The sequence below is a fragment of the Chaetura pelagica genome, unplaced genomic scaffold (assembly GCF_000747805.2).
Source record: "Chaetura pelagica isolate M959 unplaced genomic scaffold, ChaPel_1.0 scaffold109, whole genome shotgun sequence".
NCBI classification, from domain to species: Eukaryota; Metazoa; Chordata; class Aves; order Apodiformes; family Apodidae; genus Chaetura; species Chaetura pelagica.
This window is the reverse complement of record NW_009970725.1, coordinates 8,419,071-8,439,479: the sequence shown is the minus strand read 5'-3', so window position 1 is coordinate 8,439,479 and position 20,409 is coordinate 8,419,071. Positions and strand designations below refer to the sequence as shown.

The window sequence follows — 20,409 nt, the reverse complement described above, 5'->3', positions numbered from 1 at the left end:
ACCTGCATATACTGTGGCTATTCCTGACTTGTTTAAAACATTTAGATCAAATGAAGTCTCATTTATTCCTGTAATTGGTCTTGATTTTCCCAATGTAGTTTTCCACATATTTTAAACTTCTGAATCCAGAATGTCGGACTTAAGTGAATTGCCCTTTCCCTGACTCTTTGTATTGCCTAATTTTAGCAGGTGTGCCCTCATCTTTTGCTTTCTCAATGCTCAGCAGGTATCTCAGTAATACCCCCCCAGGTATATATTTGAACTCAGTCTTCAGAAGTAGAAGATAAAGATTCAGGATGGCATGGTAGTGTATGATTAAATAGAAATGTGCAACTGTTACACTTCAAAAGGTGTAGTCCGCAAACGTTATTGTTGCTTTTTGCTACGTGTTACTTCTTTGCTGTGCTTTTGTGGCAGTTTGTGCAGGAAGCTGACTTTGGATCACACAACAAAACACTATGCTTTGAAGTTAGTTGATTTTGGCTCATAACCCAGTAAGGTGAATCTACTTGTGAACTCTATATGATACAACTTCAGCTGATCAAGTAGCAGCTGACCCATAAGAGTTTCTGAAAGTTGTACCAGGTAATGCACACTTTGTTTATTCCTCAGTCATACTACAACAGCATATTTGGAGCTGAGCTGACAGCTCTAATCAGGGAAATACCCCAACCACATCCTTTCTTGCTTGTATGTTATCCTTTTGGACATAGTCAATGTGTTGCGTAAAGCTTTAATTACAGAACTTTTGAATGGGTCAGTCATTTTTTTTTTCTTATGTTTGCATTGTTAGATCTATGTAATTTGCTTTAAAATGTGGGTTTCGTATTCTTTCAAAATCTACAGAAAAAGGAATCTTTCAAGTCTTCCTCTCCTTTAGCTTTCCTGACACTGTCTTCCTCCAGTTCTTCAGCATCCCTTTAGGAAGGTCTTTGTTCCCACTCATTGATCTCACCTGCCTTGCTTGTACTTTTGCTTCTCCCACCTCCCTTCCTATGCCCATTCCTATACGTTACTTTCATTTTGTGATTTGTTGTCATAAATACCTCATTTTCAAATCAATATAGTAAAAGAAGACCTGTGCTGACAGCCTCCAACCATCTGCCCTTCCCTGTGTTTCTTTCCGGCACTGACAGCACTACTGTGCTCTTTTTACTTTGGACTGCAGCCCTCATAGGAGCATGTTTATCTCATGGACAGCTGAGGTCTGAATTGTACAAATCTTTTCCCATATGAAAAGCTTCAGTGTTCTGTGAAGAAATAAGCCATATGTAAGAAATAATTATGAGCATTAAGTTGGTCTTTGTCCAAATCCCAATGGAAGAGTGGCTGCATAAGAAATTTCTGGATAATAGTGGATGATCCTTAATGTATGTGCCTGCAGTTTTGGCACATAAACCAAGGTCTGATTGAACCTGGACAATGTGCTACCCTTTCATTTGGAGAAGTATTTCTTCATTCCAGAATTCTGCCTGTGAAGCATGAAGAGTTTTTCCCTTCTGGTTCTGCTCGTTAACTGTGACAGAGAAAAGACTTAACTTCTGTAGCCATGTCAGAGACACATCTTCGCAGGCACTGACTTACATGACTAAATAGAAGTGTAGCTATTCAGCATCAATGCCTAGTTAAATGAAAATGTGATATGAATGAGAAATGATATATGAATACATAATATAAAATATATAATATAATCGATATAAAGAACATACTATAAATATAAGAATAAGTTATTGTAAATTAATAAGTTTAGTTTTACATCTAGCAATATATTTATATAAAATAATAAATTTAATATAAGTATGAATATTACACTACAAATATACAATATGTCACATATATATAATATATATATTTATCCATATATATATATGGATATAAGTGATAGCACATACAGTGCTAGCCAAACCAGGGTGGAAGTCCTGCACTTATCCTTGGCTTCTGCACTCCAGCCTGTGAAGCTGGTGTGCAAGGAATGACTTGCATTAGATACCAGCATGACTTGCACTTAGCTTCCCTGGGCAATCTGTGCTAGTGTCTGTGGCTGTCCCCTCCCTGGAACTGTTCAAGGCCAGGTTGGATGGGGCTTTGAACAATCTGTTCTAGTGGGAGGTGTCCCTACCCATGACAGGGGGGTTGGAAGTAGGTGATCTTGAAGGTCCCTTCCAATCCAACCATTCTGTGATGCTGTGATAGGGTTGGTGACAATATTTTGGCAATACATTGTCATGAACAAACACCAATTTAAATTCTGTCAAGACCTGTCCCTTTTCCCTTTCTGATTGTGACTGCACAAACCTGAGCAGTATTTCAGACTGAGATGTAAGGTGAGCTGCTTGTGAATGGAAGGTTTTCATAGACAGCAGTTGTTTGAAGTTGCCATACATTTTTTTCTTCTGTTTTGTGTTTTGCATGGAAGTATGCAAAGTGTGGTGCTGGGCTTCAGTTCCTGCATTGGCACTTGTGGTAGAGGTGTGTGTTTTGGGGTGCCTGTTACAGTACACATACTGGATGGTACTTTAGCTTCACGTGCTGTGAGTGGTTGTAGGCTTAAGCAAATTCCACAGCTGCATAGCTGATGTGGCATGCAGGTGTTTGGCGTGTGCCACATGCTGATTCAGCTCTTTTACTGTTCTGTGCCTTCATTTTCGCCACTTTATCCTTTAGATGCTTATGAAAGTTTATAGTCCAGGGTGACACTGACTGTATAAGTGAGCTGGTCCTAGCTGGCAGCTGAATGGGCCAGGCATGGCATCAGATGCTGTTCCCAGTTTGTGGTTTGAAGCTTGTATGCACTTGTGGTTTGGAGTCTAATAACCTGTGCAAAGTATTAGCTTCAGGGTTATGATATATGCAGTGTTTCAGCAGAGATAAACTGTATGGGTTTATTTGATATTAGGGCTCTGGCAGTAGTTTCTTGACACACTTGTAACTCCCTGCCTCCCCCACCAAAGTAAGAAGCTCTTGCAAGCAGATGATTCTGAACTGAGGTTATTGAGTAGGAAATTCTGGTGCAGCTTCACTTGAATATTATCTGTACTTCAGTATTGTGTCACTTTTATTGACAGCTCATAGCCATTTTGTGGTTCTCTAAATTCTAAATGACCCTTAAAATCAATGTATGTTCAGCCTTTTGTGTAGAGGTAATTTTATTGATTTTTATGACTGAAGTATCCCAAGAGGCTTACAGAAAGATTTCCTTTATTGTCAAATCTATTTCTGCTCTAGTGCTGGGGAGCTTTCTGTCTCTGTGGTCTACTTGCAGCCAATGCAGCCAGATGAGACTCTTGGCCTTGGGAACCTTGAGCCAGTGAAGCTCTTTGGAGCTGTTACAGACAGTGAATGAACTACCAGTTATAAGAGTCTCTCCTGTGATATTTGATACCCACAAAACTCTGGGGTGGCTTGCTTCTTTTGCTTGGAAAGTCTGTCAAGTGGAAGAATTACCTAGAAATATTCCGAGAGTGAGGAAACGGGTGGCTCAGATTACTATAAAACACAAACAACAGGGTCCCAGTGTAAAGGGTGTATGCATTTTCTCTTACATCATTGTGATGTTTCTTGACTACGAGCAGAATTATGTGATTGAAATGCAACACAGATGTACCAAGATGCTGCAGAAGTATCTTAGTTCAATGCTGTGTTGAGATGCTAACTTTTCAATGTTGAGTCTATACCCTTAACACACCCAGGCAATCAGTCATGTGCAAAACAGAGCTGTTCTGAAATATAAGAGATTGCATTTAAAGCAGTTCTGTTGCAGCTTTCTTAATGTATTAGAGCATGTTGCCAGGTGAGGTAGCCAGCTGAGAATCTGGCTTATTTTTAATGAGAATGAAACTGCAGAGAATAGCCTTCACACTGTTAACTAAATAAAAGGTGTTTATTTGCATTAGTTTTAGTATTGTTGTACTTTTATAAAGTTCAAAATCCTCCTGATAATATCTGTGTATGTTTTGTTACTAGCTCTTCCATGTGGCCTATATTCTTATCAAGTTTGCAAATTCTCCTCGTCCAGATCTCTGGATCTTAGAAAGATCAGTGGACTTTGGAAAAACTTACACTCCTTGGCAATATTTTGCTCGTGAGTATCAATCCTTGTGTTACTGCTCTTTTGTGGACAGGTTTCTTATATAATTTGCCAAGTAGCAGGAAAATCAGACCATGGGGCTCACTGAAGATTTAAACTGCAGTGAAGACAGTGAGCATCAAATATATTTATCTTGTCTTAGTTAAGCACAATAAAATATTGACAAGAGTGTAACTAAAAATTAGTATTATATTTTGAAAGTGTAAGTCAGCACATGGAACAAAAATTCCCAATAGACTGAAAAATACTCATTTTAGGTTTTTTTGTCTTGTTTTTTGGGTGCCTCAGTACTCTAGTGACCTTCATCCCATGGGACCACAGAGTTCCTTGCAAAAATCAAAGTGAAATATGAATGCAAAATCTTGGGAGTACATATATAGCTTTTCTGGTGATTGTATGAGAAATACTGTTTCTTGTCTTGTAAGGCCACTACATTTTTGAGGAAGAGAAATTATTTGGTTTTAGAAATTTTCATTTTTCTGTGCTGAACAACACAGTCACTGTTATTATTCAGTTAAGGGGGTGAATTTACCTGAAAGCACAGGGGATACTTCTTCATTAATTGAAATTAGAACAACAGTGTTTCTTCTCACATACGAAAATAACATTTTTCTCACTTGACTAGACTCCAAAGCAGATTGCTTGGAACGCTTTGGAAAGGAAGCTAATGTTCCAGTGAGGATGGACAACGATGTCCTTTGCACCACAGAGTACTCTCGTGTTCTGCCTCTTGAAAATGGAGAGGTAAGTGCTTTTAGGAGACTAATGTGCAGTGCTGGAAGCAAGCAGCATTTGTCTCAGGAGTTTGCTGTTTCAGTAAAAACCTAGAACTTGCAGTCATCTTTTGGCTATGACTGCTTGAATCTACACCGGTAAGTCCAGAACTGATCATTTGAGTAGCTGGTGGGATTTTTGGAGGGTGAGATGGCTCCTCCTGACTTGAACAACTCCTGAGTGGGTAGGGACTGCTTAGAGACACCTGTGTTGATTTTTAAGATGATTTAGGTGCTTCACTTTAGCCATATGCATTTGAAGGTGTTGACTGTATTTTCTAAACACTTCTAATGTACATAGCAGAGATGACTGCATCAGGATTGCTCATGGGAGTAAAGGCTGTAGAAACAAATATTTACTATTCAAGGATAAGTAGCTGTTTAAGAAAAGAATAACAGACTCATAGAATGGCTAGTGAAGGAAGGGACCTTAAAGATAATCTAGATCCAGCATTAGCAGGGACACCTCCCACTAGACCAGGTTGCTCAAAGCCTCATCTAGCCTAGCCTTGAACACTTCCAGGGATGGGGCTTTCACAGAAGCAGATTGCTTGGAACGCTTTGGAAAGGAAGCTAATGTTCCAGTGAGGATGGACAACGATGTCCTTTGCACCACAGAGTACTCTCGTGTTCTGCCTCTTGAAAATGGAGAGGTAAGTGCTTTTAGGAGACTAATGTGCAGTGCTGGAAGCAAGCAGCATTTGTCTCAGGAGTTTGCTGTTTCAGTAAAAACCTAGAACTTGCAGTCATCTTTTGGCTATGACTGCTTGAATCTACACCGGTAAGTCCAGAACTGATCATTTGAGTAGCTGGTGGGATTTTTGGAGGGTGAGATGGCTCCTCCTGACTTGAACAACTCCTGAGTGGGTAGGGACTGCTTAGAGACACCTGTGTTGATTTTTAAGATGATTTAGGTGCTTCACTTTAGCCATATGCATTTGAAGGTGTTGACTGTATTTTCTAAACACTTCTAATGTACATAGCAGAGATGACTGCATCAGGATTGCTCATGGGAGTAAAGGCTGTAGAAACAAATATTTACTATTCAAGGATAAGTAGCTGTTTAAGAAAAGAATAACAGACTCATAGAATGGCTAGTGAAGGAAGGGACCTTAAAGATAATCTAGATCCAGCATTAGCAGGGACACCTCCCACTAGACCAGGTTGCTCAAAGCCTCATCTAGCCTAGCCTTGAACACTTCCAGGGATGGGGCTTTCACAGCTTCCCTGGGCAACCTCTTCCAGTGTCTCACAACCCTCGCAGCAAAGAATTTCTTCCTGATGTCTAGTCTAAATCTACCTTCTTCCAGTTTAAAGCCATTACCCCTCATTCTATCACTACAAGCCCTTGTTAGAAGTCCCTCCCCAGCTTTCTTGTAGGCCATGTTTATAAAATAATACATGTGTTTGGAAAGCATTGCTCTGATTTTAGCTGCTGTTCCTTCCTAAGTAGAACTGTGGCTTGTGTTACTTGAATGAAATGTTAAACTCCTGGCTGTGCTGATGGCTTCTGCTGACATTCTGCTTTTACACCTGATGTGGTTAGAATCTAGATCTGAACTCCTCAAGAGTTAGCCAGATTTTTGTAGATCTGCTGTGGATCTGCTGTTGTTGTTTCATATTACAGTAGAATTTGTTTATTAATCTATCTGTAAAATTTTCCTAGTATAATATTGTAAAGAATAATTTTCATAGAACAACACTGCTTGTCCCATCCCCTATTACGTGCTGTGTGGCTTTTCCTGAAGGAGTTGTGTTGCAATCAGAAATGTCACCATTCCTTTGTTATGTGCCTTGGAGTATGGGAGCTGCTTGAAAATAGAAATCTGTTATCTGGTCGGTTATAAATAAATGAAAGTCTCTTACTTAGTCCTCTACTTGCACATTGTTAATTTAATAGAGATCTGTGGTTGCTAGACTGCTGGCATCTGTTTCTTTAAAAAAATAAAAAAAGAACCAGAACCCTTTGTTTTGAAAGTCAGATAAACCTGCTTTCATGTGAGGGGATATTCTAAAGCAACACTGTGTACTTTCTTCCAAAAGACCATTAATATGCTCCCAGGCACTGGACCTGGTAACAATAATATTTTCCAGGAATGTTTGTGCCTTAGCCCAAAAATAAGTGTGCTTTGGGAAAGAGCCAAAGCCTGATGTTTTTACTCAGGCAAAACTCCCATTGACACTATCAACTGTTAATGTAACTAATTGCAACTATTCCTGTTGTTTTTTCTCCTATGAAAACATGTACCTTTTGTGTGTTATACCTACAGTCTTCAAAACAAATAGAGGAACTTTTACTTTCCCTTATGTGCCATATGGGTAATGCAGCTTCAGGAGGCTCCAAGATTTTTCCCAGTGTCCTGACTTCAGTATGAAATGCGTAGTTGTTACTGCAAATATTGTCAGAAACAATAATGTTTGGATTCTTCTATTAATTTTGCTTTGTACTGCTACTGACACTTGCAGTTGATATATTTTAATAAAAATGTTGCTTATTTCTTTGTTAGATTGTAGTATCTTTGGTGAATGGCCGCCCAGGAGCAAAAAACTTCACTTATTCTCCTACTCTTCGAGAATTCACAAAAGCAACAAACATCCGTCTTCATTTTCTCAGAACTAATACACTTCTTGGACACTTGATATCAAAAGCTCAACGAGACCCCACCGTAACCCGTAGAGTAAGTACTGTTTTCACTGAGATACACTCAGCAATTGTATTTAGCATGGTAAAGACCAAAAAAAACCAATCTGAATGTTTTAACAATCAAACTTTACAATCAAACTTTACAGTGACCCACCTTTAAATCCCCTTATTTTCTCCAGGTTCATTTGAGACAAGAAGGTAATTGGGTCAGCACAGATTTAAGGAGGAGAAGTTAGTGATTAATGATTTTGTAACAGACTGTCTTCTTTCCCTGTTTTTTGAATGTGGAAGGAAGTGGGGTGCACCATGGGAGCTATAAGGAGCTAAAGCGGAAATCTTCTAAACTATCTTACACAAGGCTGAGCAACTAAATCTCATATAGCTTTTTTTGTTGTTGTTGTTGTTTTTTGTTTGTTTTTGTTTTGCACTATTTTCCCTTATTTATTCAGAGAAAGCTTTGCAGGAAACAGCACTTGAGTTTCTGAAGGAGCAGGAATCAAAGGGCGTACTCAAAAGTTACCATCTTTCCACAAATCATGTGAGATTTCGAGGTGTTTTCTGTGGATTTTGGGCTATTCAAGAGCTTGAAAGCCAAAGTCTCACTCCAGGGGGGAAATGTAGGGAGGATCATCTCTCTCAAAGGAACACCACATGGGAATTCATATACTTGGAAAGACTGCAGACTTCATATTGCATTGTTCTTTTTAACATTTTCATTTAAAATGAAGACTGGGTAACAATTGGAGGAAACCCTGCGGTAAGGCATTGCACAAATGTGTGTGAGAGTTTCTGCATCACAAAACATAGAACTATTCCAGTTACTCGTTAGCAGTCCCATGAAGTACCTTTATTGTCTTAAGTAAGTTTTAAGATGTTGCTCACAGGCAGATGTAAATGCAGTTATTTAGTTTACTTGGCAAAGCACAGCTTTAGTGTAAGGAGCTTCTCATGTTACCAGAGCCATGGGATGTAGGCTGGATGAATGAAATGTCAAGTGTTTTATTAAATTGTTAAGAGAGAGCACAAGTTTTAATTGTAGAGACCTCCCAAGTCTAGGAAAGAGTTAGCATTCTTAAGGAAAGTTTTTGTGTTAAACTTATTATAGAAGCAGATGAAAACCAGACCAGTTCTGTTCTCTTATCCAAATACCCGCCTGGCTTCCCCTGTTAATGGTTTGAGTTTGTAACACACTGAATAACTCAGAGTATGTTTTATAGGGTATGTTTTATGTCTGCACTGTGGCAGTTTGGCCTAGTAATCATTTTGGCCTATTGCTAGTGTGACTTATTACTGACCAGTGACAGTACAATTACTGTTAGTAGTAAAGTGTAGCTCTGCAAGGCTGTATGAAAGTATAAACTGGGCTGTGAAGACACTTATTAAAAAAAAAACAAACCAACAAATAAAAACCAGCAAAAAACCCCACAATATAGGTTTTCCTTATGTAAATGATATGCAGTTAGAAATTAATGTGTATATTTGAATAGGGATAGTTCAGAGGTGAAAAACATTTCCTAGTCTGTATATCCCATGTACAGCTCTTCACTTGCTTAGAGCAAAGAGAGTTATCTGGGAAAAGCTCCCTGCCTTGGGGAAGCATTTCACCTTTGCCTGACCAACTCTACCTACTTAAAAGTAGAGAATGTATATGCAACAGAAGTGAATCACAGAATGGTTGAGGTTGGAAGGAATTTCTCGAGGCCCTCTGGGCCTACCTCCCTCCTCAAACAGGGTCACCTAGAACCAGTTGGCCAGAACCACGTCCAACCTGTGTTGGTCACCCTCACAGTAAAAAAGCATTTCTTGATGTTCAGAGGGAAATGTCTATTGCCTCTGGTCCTGTCACTGGGAACCACTGACAAGAGCCTGGTTCCATCTTCTTTGTACCTTCCCTTCAGATATTTATGCACATTGATAAGTTTCCTCTTGAGCTTTCTCTTCTCTAGGCTGAGTAGTCCCAGCTCTCTCAGCCTTTCCTCATAGGAGAGATGCTTCAGTGCCTTCATCATCTTTGTAGCCCTTTGCTAGATTCTCTCCAGTATGTCCATGTCTCCCTTGTACTGAGGAGCCCAGAACTAGACACAGCACTCCAGGTGTGGCCTCACCAGTGCTGAATAGAGGGAAAGGATCACCACTGAGAGAGGCTATATATACCATCTAGAGAGACTGTATTGAGAGTAGAGTAAGCACAGAAGACATAGCTGCATAACTGACCCTTTTTCTCTTCATTCTCCAGTGGCAATAAATCTGCCCCTTTAATTTTTCTGGGTGTACATAGGGATTGAGATTTACAACCAGCTCTCCAGTCTGTGTGCTGCTCTAAGAAGACAAGGCAACAACTTCTGAGCTACAAAAATCTATGCAGAAGTTACTATTGATATGTATACACTAACAAGATTTTCACTGAGTTGAACCAGTTAAATTTTTATCATCTATTGCCAGGTTGCCTGCAAGGCATGAGGGTGAGATACAAAGTGTTTCAACTTCAGGTCACAATTTCAAATCTATCTAGAATCATGGGTGATTTTGATTGAGCTGGTGATTTTGGTCTGTTTCTAGTGTTTAGTGATTGAATGGGAAACTGCACTGCCCATACTAGTGTATCTGGTTTGTTGACCAGACCAAGGGCTCACAAACTGATGCTTTCACAGTACTTGACATCTCCTTCTTTCAGCTGGCTTTGAACAACCTTTGTGCTTGGGTACTGATGGCTGTGTAGCTGCTGGGTAATGGAGATCTACAGCAATATGCATTTGGTGTGAGCTGCACAAGCCTGTTGCTATTAGGCATCCCATGAGTCTCTGATTTGCTGGTACTTGTACTGAGACATAGACATCAACAGAGGTCTGACCATTGGCTGCCTGGCTTTGGCCTTTTGCAAAGGCATGCCTTTGAAATTCTGATCAGCAAGACTGAACAATCTGATGTTGAGATTTCTAACACAATGCAAGTAAGGAAAGATCTATATGTACTTCCTGTGCTTGTTCCACAGTATTACTACAGTATAAAGGACATTAGTGTTGGTGGTCGATGTGTTTGCCATGGCCATGCTGAAGTATGTAATTCAAAGAGTGCTGAAAACCAATACCAGTAAGTAAACTGAGCATAACATTGATTTAATATGAGAAAAAAGGTAACATGGATGTTCTAAAATGACCTTCTTTGTTACAGAATGGTATAGTCTTGCAGGGTTTTTTTAAATTATGTTTAAAAAACTAAAATCTGGTAATGATTGACATGTCATTTTCATGTATGTGAAATATAATAATAAAAAGTCTTAGATTTTTCTTTTCAATTGAAATACGTTTGGCAGATTGAATAGCTTTTTAGAAACTCTTAGTTCTTTTTGTAAAGTATGGATTGATATCACCTTCCAACAGCAGGAATTAGAAAGCCAACTCAAGAACAAAGTTAGTGAACTTTCTGGAGACACTGAGCATTATAATTGATGTCAACAAAGACCCAATGGGTTTCAATCATTGCTAGAAAAAAAAAAACAAACCCTGAAGAAATTCCCTTGCACTGTGAAGTTTATGATCTCCATGTTAATTTCACAAAGAGTTAGATCAGACTTGGCAGTTCATCTGCTATAGAGAAGTGACTGAATAATCAGGCTATCTAAAATATATTTTAAAAGCCTGGTTTAAACCATCTGTTGCTCTTAACCATGATGGTACCAAAACAAACTTTTATCAGGACAATGCAGGATTTTCAGTTGTGTTTTAATGAAGAGCAAGTGGACGTCTCATTTCCAGATGATAGAGAAAAGTGAGTACAGAAGCTGTGAAATCTTTGGGAATAGAATGGTTATATTAGAAAACTGTATTGTCCCTTGGTTATTAGACTATACAGATAAGAGAGGAACATTGGAAAAGGCCTCTCTAGTCTCAAAGTCTCTTTGTTCCTGCTTGGATTCAGTTATGATGCATGATGGTAAGACCTAGCCCATAACAAGAGCCAGCCTTTTAAGTAGAATATTTAAATATGAACTACATTTTTTTTATTAATAGTGTGCACTGTTTTAAAAATAACAAGCTGATCTTGGTTGAATAAATACACTAATAAAATTATTGTAAACAAAGCGTAATGAAAAAATTATGAAGCTGTGCATATAAAGATGATAAATATTTTTATTTAATGTAGGACAAAAAACTTGAGCCTTGGAATGAAGCTAAAATAGGATACATCCTAAACTGTTACATCTTATTTTGATTTAATATTCTAGAATAAAGTTTCATAAGCAGGTCTATTGAACACAGTTATAAATGCTCTCTATAAGCATTTTGTGCTAATAAACTTGTCATCACATGATTAATCAATTATGAAGAATTTTAGGAGAGTTCCACGATGCTCTAATATTACTGTTTGACGTCTTTATATGTGAGCTTAGGTTCTGTCCTTTTCAACTATGTGTAAGTCTTGCACTGCAATAAAATTAAGAAGAAGGTTTAAAGCCGGCTTCCATAGAATAAGAGGCTTTAATTTCTGTAGGTTTCAGTGTGAATGTCAGCATAACACCTGCGGGGAAACCTGTGATCACTGCTGCCCTGGATATAATCAGAAGCAGTGGCAACCTGCAACAGCTGGGAGCACAAATCTATGTGAACGTGAGTAGCCTAAAAGATGCTGGATTAAAAGGGACATTGTCAAGTGGGTGGGAATTAGCCATAGTGCACATGTTCATGAAGGCTGACTAGCACACTCTCTGTTTTCACCACTTTTTTATTTATTTACTAAGAAAATTTTTTCCATACAGCAATAAGAAACGGATGATGCAGCAAATATTTATATTCTCCTCTCTTATTAAACAAGGAAAATAGTAATTTGTGTGAGAATATTATATGTGAAAAGTGGAAGTAGTACGTTGTGTCAACATCTCTCCCCAGTCAGTAGGTGTCTGCTGACAGATTGTGGATCCCCAGTAGCACAGCAGAAGCTATGGACATCTTGTACATCTTCAGAATTTGCCTCCCCATCACCCAGTCTCTTGGTGCTCAGATTGCAGGGAGTTTGCTCAAGGCCTCTGTTACTTACAGGCCTTGAGCTGCTCTCTGTTCTTCCGCAGGTGGTTACCCCTTGCTCACCTCTGTAGCACTTCAGGGCATGCTCTAGTGGCAGAGGTTGTGGGCTGTTCTTGGTGGAGTGTGTGTGGTTGGTTGTGTTTGTTTGGGGGTTTTTTGGTGTTGATGGTTGGACTTGGTGATCTCAGAGGTCCTTTCCACCCATGACGATTCTGGGATTCTGTGACCATACATAAGCAGGCACAAAGGTGTTTTCAGTGGGGAGTCCTGGCAGTTCCTCACTTCCACTCTTGCCCATGACTTTAGTTGTGAGTTTGGAGCCTCACAGACTGATTAGCCAAATTGGAAAAACCCATTCTCCCACCTCCCCTGTGTTTCATTCTTTTGTTAACTGGCCACACAGATCCTCTTTTGGTGGAGGGGCATGTTCTGGCACACATAGGTGTTTTGCATGTTTCTGGCCAGTGAGTGTGACACAGACAGTGTTCCCATCTCTGTGCATGTCCTGTTCTGAGCAAATGTGTTAGCAGCCTGCAGTTTCCTTTGTGTCTGGCCTAACTTATGTTCCTTGTCTGCTGTTCCTGAGAGTACCATAGTCACTGGGTACAAACCGTTAACAGAGGAATCTTATTTGAAAGCCAAAGAGTTGTACCTGTATAATTCGTTTGAGGAATAAAGAGATGGCTTGTTTAATCAAAACTGCAGAAGTAAGACTGAGTGTTGAGTGTGGGGGAAGATGATTTGAAAATTTGATAGGAGAGATAGGCATGTTGGGACACAGTTTTTGGAAAATATTTGAAACCTGATTTAAATTCCACCGTTTGAAAGGAAAACATTTTTTGCCAGGAAAGAGATAGACAAAGAACATAAATAATGTCATGTTTTTTAAAGAATGAGTGTATGGAAGATCATCTACAAGATCCAGAGCCAAAACAGCTTTGTGGCTGACTACTCTGAAAAAATACCCTTTTTAGTATGGATTGCTCCTAGCAGTTTGAAGTGATTTGTTGAGTCTCTTTGCCAGGTGCAGAACTCTTTTCCTGGCAGCCACTAGTGAAGGAATTAAAGCAACCCCCTTAAGCTTCCCAAGAGCCTGAGGTCTCTTGAGAGAAAATGGAAACAGCTTGGTGGAAGCTTGAAGGGATAAACTCAACCTTTTGCTGTGAGTATGCCAGTACTGTACAGGTCAGCAAGTGGCCCAAGTGGTTAAGGAGGTGCCTGGTGAGGTAGAATGAGCTTCTGTTTCTCTATGACAGAAAATATTATTACTGTAATCTGAGCAAATAATTTCCCATTGTTATTAGGAGACATACCTGGGAGCTGTAGCTCACAGACAGTTTGGCCCTTGAGGCCAGGAGCTTTTATTTACATTGTAATTTATTATTTTTTTTATGTGTTCTCTTCTTCCCTTTTCTGACTTAGTATCTTGAATCAGCATCTCATTTGTGCTGTGTTTTATTTTCTTCAAGAATTGTATGAATAAAAAACCCCAAAGATCTTCACAGGCTATCACAGCCTGGCCAGAGAACCCAGTCACAACCTGTCTGGTTCCTACCAGCAGACCATGGGGAACCTGATGGTAGGCCACCACCTCAGCTGTGTTCTTGGTCATCTCTAGGAACAGGCTTCCTTGTCCAAAGCTGTCAAGATGTAAAGATGTAGAGGAGATACAGAGAATGATCTAGTGTACTTTCTCTTGTCTGTATGATTGTGTAACAAGGCATGAAGGATCAGATTATGCTCTCAGTTGTGCCAGATACTTGGAATAAAGTCTGGAAGGATTATTTCTCATACTCTTCCCTCATTGGGAAGCAGGTAGGACCAGGGCCCTTAGCTTGTGTTTTGAGGTCCTTTCAGGAACCTGTTGCCTTTGCTTTCCAGAGTATCTTATCCTGTGATGCTGATGAAGGGAGGATTTCCCTAAACGTGAAATCATAACTTTATAAAGTTAAAAAGTTAAAAGTTAAAACTTCAGGAATTTCCAGGGTAGGTTTCCCTGGAGTTCTGGAACATCTGTAATTAAAGGCTCACCTAGAATCCAGATGCCTGGGGAAGCCCTTTTTGCTTCGTGCTTTTTTTCAGAAAAATTCGTGTTCTTTCCCTTCAGTAAGGAGAGGTCAGATTAGAAAAAAAGGACATAGGATGAGTTAATGGCAAAACCATGGTCCTGCCTTTTGATTTATTCTGTTTGCTTGCTACTGTGGTTGGTTCGCACTCAGACTTATGTTACAGTTCTCGGCGATTTCAGTGAAGACAGGCAGAAATTAGTTTTAACTAAGATGGGAAGATTATGAGAGACATGTAACTGATCTCTATGAAATGAGGGAAATTATTCTCTGGGTAAATTCATCACCCTTCACTCAAACTTAACTTGCAGGAACTATTCAAAGTGTGGAGCAATTTTTCAGGTTAATTCTTTTCTGCAAGCAAGGCACAAACATTGGGCTGGCTCTAGGATTTATATTGCTAGGCCTTTTTGCCAAAGGTAAAACAGCAAAGCCTTTTCAGGATTTAGGTTTCCCACCTTGATGGAAGGAGGCTGGTGAAGCCAGCTGATGTGTGTGCACGGCCACCAGGGGAATTTTTGGTGGAGGTAGCTCGGGTGTTTTCCATGGGCAAACTTTATAGACTGAGGCACATGTGAGGCTGATGTGCCTGCCAGCAAAGCCTAGTGGGTTCTTTCAGTCTCTTCTGAGCACTGCATTAGTAACATCTCTTAGATGGAGTTAAGAGTATAGCAGAACATGTATGTAGAGATGGATTCAGAGCCACCATGAGTTCAGGTGTTATCTTTATATGGCTTCAGAGAAAGGGAAAATAAAGGAAAGGAGCGAATCACAAACCACCCCAGGTAGAATTTATCACAGCTGAGACCTGGGGAAATTAATTATCTCAGTCACTTGATTCTAACTTTTTCTAGATAATAATAATAGGCTTTTATTATTGTTGTTGTTTAGTATTGTTCTTCATACCATGCTTCTTCAAGCCATACTTCTTTTTAAATCCACGATTCTTAGGAAGTAAAATCAACTCAAAAAGTATCCATTCAGAAGACAGCAGCTGGATAAATGTATATCTAAGTTTGTTGGTATGTCTGTACCTACAGCTGAGTGTGAGAGTTCCTTGGTCTAGGTATTTTTATTTAAATGTGTATATCTTATCTAGAATTGTTTATTTTAAATAAAGATTTATTGTACACAGCTTCAGCCCACATGTATTTTTAGACATGGAAAACTAGAATAAACATTTGAATAAGTTTTTGATAATTTTTAAAGACTGCTGAGACCATTCTTCTGGAGCTTCCTATTTCTGCATTTCTGAATAAATATATAGTTTTGAGATGGTACAACTGTTTCTGCCTCTGATAAGCCTGGCAGCACATTTTCCTCATATCCAGACAATCTGACTGTGTCTTTTGGTGTGAAAATCCCATTGCCAATAAGTAAACATGTGCATTTGAGCATACTCCAGAATACCTCAGTGTATGTATACATAACAAAAAAATCTTAAGCTTCTTTTTTACCTCTGCTACATTAGTGAATTCCAGCATTACACTGACATCTTATTCGGAATATTCCTTTTTCAGCCTGCAATTGCCATGGACATGCCACTGATTGCTACTATGATGCTGATGTTGATCAGCGTGGAGAAAGCTTAAACATTCATGGGCGTTACGAAGGTGGAGGAGTCTGCATTAACTGCCAGGTAAAAGGTCATTTTGGTCAGGTTAAATAAATGACATCTGAAGAAGGGCTACTGAAGTGGGACTGTGTCTGCACTAGTAGTTTAGAGGTTGCCCAGTCTAGATAGCTACTTTTCCCTGGTGTTGATACTTATACTCAAAGCAGGGAAAAAGGCATCTGGAAATATTTTACATTGTACGACAATTGCTTGTTAATGTACAAAAGACACATATAATTTGTATTTATGCTCAGTCCTGTCTGATTCAAACACACAGTACAACAATTAAATCAAGTACCAAAAAAACCCATTTCCTATTACTACAAACTGCCATTTTGCTGCTTAAAAGAAGGAAGTAAAATTAACCAAATGAAATTCTGGCTCAGGCCTGATGGTTCCCTACTGCAGCAAAACACAGAGGAATCTCCCTCATCAGCAGGAGTAAAGGACAGCATAGACTATACCAAGAAGGAGGCTTATAAGTATTGAAAAAGCACAGAATCATAAAAGGGACCTCTGGAGGTCACCCAGACTAGTGCTCAAGGCTAGATGCCAAGTCACATGAGATTGCACCAAAAAATGTCCAGTTGAGTTCTGAAAATTTCTGATGATGAAGATTGCACAGGCTCCAGGTAATATTTTACAGCACTTATTCACTCTCATAGTAAAATAGATTTTTGTTACTGTTCAGTAGGAATTTCTCCAACTGCATCTTGTGACAGTTGGCTTTTTTCCTTTTGCTGTGCATATCTAAAAAGATTTGGCTCTGTCTTCTATGTAAACCCCTCTTAGGCAGTGGAAAACTGTCATTATACACCCATACCCACCTTGAATATTTCTTTTCCAAGCCAACCAAAGCCATTCCTTCAGTTTCTCCTTACATGCCACGTGCTCCAGACCCTTAAATGGTCTTAGAGGCTTGGTTGCATTGAATCAACAAATATATACTTGAAGTCAGATACTTTACTGTATCTGTCATTAATGAATAATATGTTCTTGGAAAGAGAGAGAATGTCTCTCATCCTGAGTAACTTTTGTTCTACTGTAATTACTATCTGGAAAGATCATAAAAGGCTCAGATCAACTTGATCTAATCATGGACTTAATGTCTGCTTTGTATGGGACTGAACCACCTGACCTCCTTAGCTCCCTTACAACTTTAATTATTCACTTTTTTGGTGATCTCAGGGTTAAATACAGCCTTGCTTCTTTGAAAATCTGTCTTCCTTTTGTTGTCAGATCATCTGAAGTATGATGACAAGTAGCTGACCAGAACATAATTCAGAGGGAAAATTATCATCAAGGCTATGTTCCTATGAAACCTATGCATCATGCATGCTAAATGCTGTGCATTTTAATATGTAGCTGTATTCAGGCAACAAAAGAAGGGAAATACCCATTTATAGAGTATGTTTTCCATCTTATTGCCACAATATAATCAGATATTGTCCAAAAGGCAGTCAGAAAAGAGTAGAGTTACTTTGCTAGCATGAGAAGAATAAATGTTCTTTGTCTCCCAGTTGACATTTCCGTGCAGAACTTTGTTCATGCAGTCTGGTAAGATTAATCATGTTGGTCCTTCCTGTCAGCTCTTTGTTCATGACAACATTCTCTTCCATTGCTTGCAGGATAAAAAACAGCAAAATTAATCTTATTCTATGAATCCTGGTTATATGACTGATACGAATTGTTTGTAACCTAATTCTATGGAAGTTACACTGGATTGAATGAGTTTACCATAAATCGAATTATAGCTTTTTTTTTTTTTTCTGTGGATAAAACATGGATTTTAACTTACATTTTCTATTTGTGTCAGTGAAACATTGTTTAGGAATGGATGCCTAAACAAAGAAGTGGTAGAACTGAAATGTTGCCTTTAGCATCTGATAACAAGGGAGCTCTTGAAGTCACATAGTCCAACTCCCTCCCTACTCAGAGCAGGCGAAATTAGATCAGCTTGCTCAGGAATTTGTTCAGTCAAGCCTTGAACACCTCCACCAATCGAAATGCCACAGCCACTCATGGTGACCTTTCTCAGTGTTTGACCACTTTCGTGATATTTTTTTTTCCCCCCTAATATCTCATGGGAGTTTCCACATTCCAGTCTGTGCCTGTTGCCTCTCATCCTATTGCTGTGCACTTCTGAGAAGTGCCTGGCTCCATATGCGCTGTATCCTCTTACTAGTTGTTTGCAGATGGATGCAAGTTGTTCCTCCTGGAACTCTGTCTTGAGTGAGGCTTCTCATGTGCCACAGGAGTTAGCTCAGGTAGTCTCAGAAGAATCTGCCCTGCAATGTAGAATCATAGAATCATTTTGGTTGGAAAGGACCTTTCAGATCATTGAGCCCAACCATTAACCTAGCAATGCCAAGTCCACCACTAAACCATGTCCCTAGGCAACACATCTACATATCTTTTAAAGACCTCCAGGGAAGGTGATTCAACCACCTCCTGGGCAGCCTGTTCCAGTGTTTAATAACCCTTTCAGTGAAGAAGCTGCTTCTTCCTTGATGTGTTGAAACCATCACTGCAGTGTGACCATGATTTACTCAGCTGGTGAATGCCATTGCCACTGCATGCTTCTGCTGCCCCCACCATGGGGGACACTTTTGCTGCATGAGTGGAAATACACTCAGGACTGTGTTCTCTTGGAATTTTTATATTTTCGCTGTGGTTCAAGTTAGGATATTTTTTTTCTGTGTGCCTAAAACATTTTTCTAGAGAGGTCTGCTTTCCTAATGAAAGATCTGTTTTGTGTTGACCTGGCTGATCCGGTTTGTGTTTATTTTGACATCGCTAATCTTAGACATAGGGTATTAAACAAAAGTATTACATAATATGTGGCGAAATTAATGATGGAGTTGCCTGGATGGTGTATACATTATGATAAGAAAGGAGTATTAACAAATACAAAAATAATGTGATAGTGGAAACAGATTTTTTGAAATAGCTGGTTTGTATCAAGCTCTAAGATAAAATTCAACTATTTTATGTGAGAACACAAAGATTTGGAAATCTGTAAAGAACAGGTGGTGAAAGAACAAAAAAAATATGAATGCTGTTTTTATTGCAGTCATTTTTTTTTCCTCTGCTGATCCTTTTTTAGTTGTGTATAGAAACAGTGTAAAGGATGTTATTGTTCCTTAATTCTTCCAAGTTCCCCTTTTAATCTCATATTCTCCTTGTGTTTTATTTTGCACAGCATAACACAGCTGGTATTAACTGTGAGAAGTGTGCACAAGGTTATTATCGTCCTCATGGTATTCCAGTGACAGCTCCTGATGGATGTATATGTGAGTCCTTTCTATTAAGTAGACCTACTACATCACATCCAAGGGTGCTGAAAGAGTTGGCAGACGTGATCGCCAGGCCACTTTTCATTATTTACCTGAAGTCCTGGCAAACTGGGGAGATCCCAATGGACTGGAGGGTAGCAAATGTAACACCCAGCTATAAGAAAGGCAGAAAGGAGGATTTGGGTAAATATAGACCTGTCAGCCTGAACTCAGTAGCAGGGAAGGTCATGGAGCAGATCATCTTGAGTGTTATTAGAAGACATATACAGGATAACCAGGGGATCAGGCCCAGTCATCATGGGTTTATGAAAGGCAGGTCCTACCTGACAAACCCAATCTCCTTTTATAACCTGATGACCCGACTGCTGGACGAGGGAAAGGATATTGTCTATCTGGACCTCCAAAAAGCATTTGACACAGTTCCCCATAGAACTCTCGTTAAAACCTGGCTGGTCATGGTCTGGATGAGCACACAATCTGTTGGATCAAGCACTGGCTGGACAGTCAGGCCCAGGGAGTGGTGGTCAATGGAGTTAAATCCAGCTGGGGCCAGTCACAAGTGATGTTCCTCAGGGCTCAGTGTTGGGACTGTTTCTGTTTAACATCTTTGTTGATGTTCTTGATACAGACATAGAGTGTATCGTCAGTAAGTTTGCAGATGACACCAAGCTAGGCAGGAGTGTTGATCTGCATGAGGATAGGGAGGCTCTGCAGAGAGACTTGGATAGATTAGATCATTGGGCTCGTGTTAATGGTCTGGGCTTCAACAAGGCCAAGTGCCAGGTCCTGCACTTGGGCCACAACAACCCAAGGCAATGCTCCAGGCTTGGGGAAGTGTGGCTGGACAGTGTCTGGCAGGAAAGGACCTGGGTGATCTAATTGACAAGCAGCTGAACATGAGCCAGCC

The 20,409-nt window shown here is 39.6% G+C and overlaps 1 protein-coding gene across 1 annotated transcript in view; it reads left to right on the top strand.

The window, feature by feature from the left end:
* The window catches only part of LAMA3 (laminin, alpha 3), a 113,594-nt gene that overhangs the window by 4,720 nt on the left and 88,465 nt on the right, over positions 1–20,409 (top strand). Inside the window, 7 exon segments of the mRNA XM_010006910.1 lie at positions 3,964–4,081; positions 4,713–4,831; positions 7,368–7,538; positions 10,497–10,594; positions 11,996–12,111; positions 16,112–16,230; positions 19,409–19,499. Coding sequence (XP_010005212.1) covers positions 3,964–4,081; positions 4,713–4,831; positions 7,368–7,538; positions 10,497–10,594; positions 11,996–12,111; positions 16,112–16,230; positions 19,409–19,499 — 832 coding nt within the window.